Below are 1757 nucleotides of genomic sequence, written 5' to 3'. Positions count from 1 at the left end.
CCAGGCATGGCATGAAATAGTTTGCAGCCTCTTTAAAGTACTGTGCTCTTGAGAAAGAATCCTTTGTGAGCATTTGGAAAAGGTAGAAAGAAGACAGTAAGATCTCTGAGGACTCTAAGTGAAATGTGAAGCAGAGAAATCAGGGTGCGATGAATGGCTGAGAGGAATATTTCTGTCTATGTTACATAGGAAGCAAGCAAGGGAGCAAAGAAGGAAGGATATACCCTCTCGTGGAGACTGTGAAATTCTCACACTTATTTCTTCATGCTCCTGTCTCAGCAGGGTGTACTGAAATTGGGCATGGGAGCAGGAAATGAAACTGTGATTGCTGAGTTCATCCTGGAGGGTTTCTCAGGACTTGATCAAAGACTACAGCTGTTTCTCTCCCTGCTCCTTCTACTCATATACCTGACAACAGTGATGGGGAACACAGTGATCATTTTCCTTGTGTGTGTGGATCACCGCCTGCAAACCCCCATGTACTTTTTCATCAGCAATCTGGCATTCCTGGAAATCTGGTTTACATCCTCCACAACCATCACATTGTTGGTGATTCTGAGCTCTGGTAGGAGAACAATCTCATTAAGCAGCTGCTTTGCCCAGTCCTATTTCTATTTTGCCCTCGGTTTTACAGAGTTCTCTCTCCTTGTTGTCATGTCCTTTGATCGCTACATTGCCATCTGCCAACCTTTGCATTATGCTGCCATCATGAAGCAGCAGCTCTGCACCCACCTGGTTGTTGCTGCGTGGGTCATAGGCTTCACACTCTCGAGTTACCACCTGGTCCTCCTCTCAAAGCTGACTTTCTGCGGCCCCAACAAGATCTACCATTATTTTTGTGACAACTCCCCCTTATTCAAACTGTCCTGCTCTGACACTAGCCTGCTCTGGAAAGCAGACTCCATTTTGATATCATTTGTAGTGCTGAGTTCCTTATGTTTAATCCTGCTTTCCTACATGTGCATCTTCCACTGTATTCTGCATATGCCAGCAGCATCTGGGAGGAAGAAAGCTTTTGTTACGTGTTCTTCCCATCTCACTGCCTTAGCCATCGCATATGGAAGCTGCATTGTTCTCTATGCACGGCCCTCAGAAGGTGTTTCCTTGGAGACCAACAGAATTGTAGCTTTGCTGAACACTGTCCTGTACCCGTTCTTAAACCCCTTCATCTACAGTCTCAGAAACAAGACTGTGAAGCTGGCCCTGAAGGAAGCCATCGGCCATGCAAAGGTTTGGCTTTTCCCCCGGTCATGATGCTTTTTATGACAGCAGTTCTAATTATGCATCATATATCACACACACACACACACATATATATAGCTATTAAATATAGGTGCCTCAGGAGATTTATTTTCTCGTTGGATTGTAGTAGTGAAAGGAAGGAACGTGAATTCTGTGTCTTGGTTACAGGGAGTTATTATAAACAAAATCTAAAAAATATTAATAAAATATTGAACACACACACTTCTTAGGACTGGGACATAGACTGCCAGTGCATGCTGACACAAGGAAGTTTTCATAAGTCACCTCAGGAAATTTAGCTGAAAACTCTGGGGACAATGTCCAAGTGTTGTTGAGAAAAGCTCAAAACACTTTCTCTCCCTGAATAACAGAAGATGCTCAGCATGAAAATTAAGCTCAGACACTGCAATGGGTTCAGATTCATTGGATTCAAATCCATAATATACTTCTCAGTTTCATTAGTGCGATGAAGACAGCCTCACTGATTTGTCAATGATAGCATGCAGACGATAGTT

At 43.4% G+C, this 1757-nt stretch overlaps 1 protein-coding gene across 1 annotated transcript; it reads left to right on the top strand.

Annotated features, from left to right (window-relative positions):
- The first annotated feature begins 264 nt into the window (after window positions 1–264).
- Window positions 265–1254, top strand: LOC136993693 (olfactory receptor 6F1-like). Its single transcript, XM_067308529.1, has one exon. It carries the CDS (start codon window positions 265–267, stop codon window positions 1252–1254), a length of 990 nt encoding a protein of 329 aa, XP_067164630.1.
- The last annotated feature ends 503 nt before the right edge of the window (window positions 1255–1757 follow it).

Source organism: Apteryx mantelli, chromosome 19, assembly GCF_036417845.1.
Source record: "Apteryx mantelli isolate bAptMan1 chromosome 19, bAptMan1.hap1, whole genome shotgun sequence".
Lineage (NCBI taxonomy): Eukaryota > Metazoa > Chordata > Aves > Apterygiformes > Apterygidae > Apteryx > Apteryx mantelli.
This window is presented reverse-complemented; position numbering and strand designations above follow the sequence as displayed.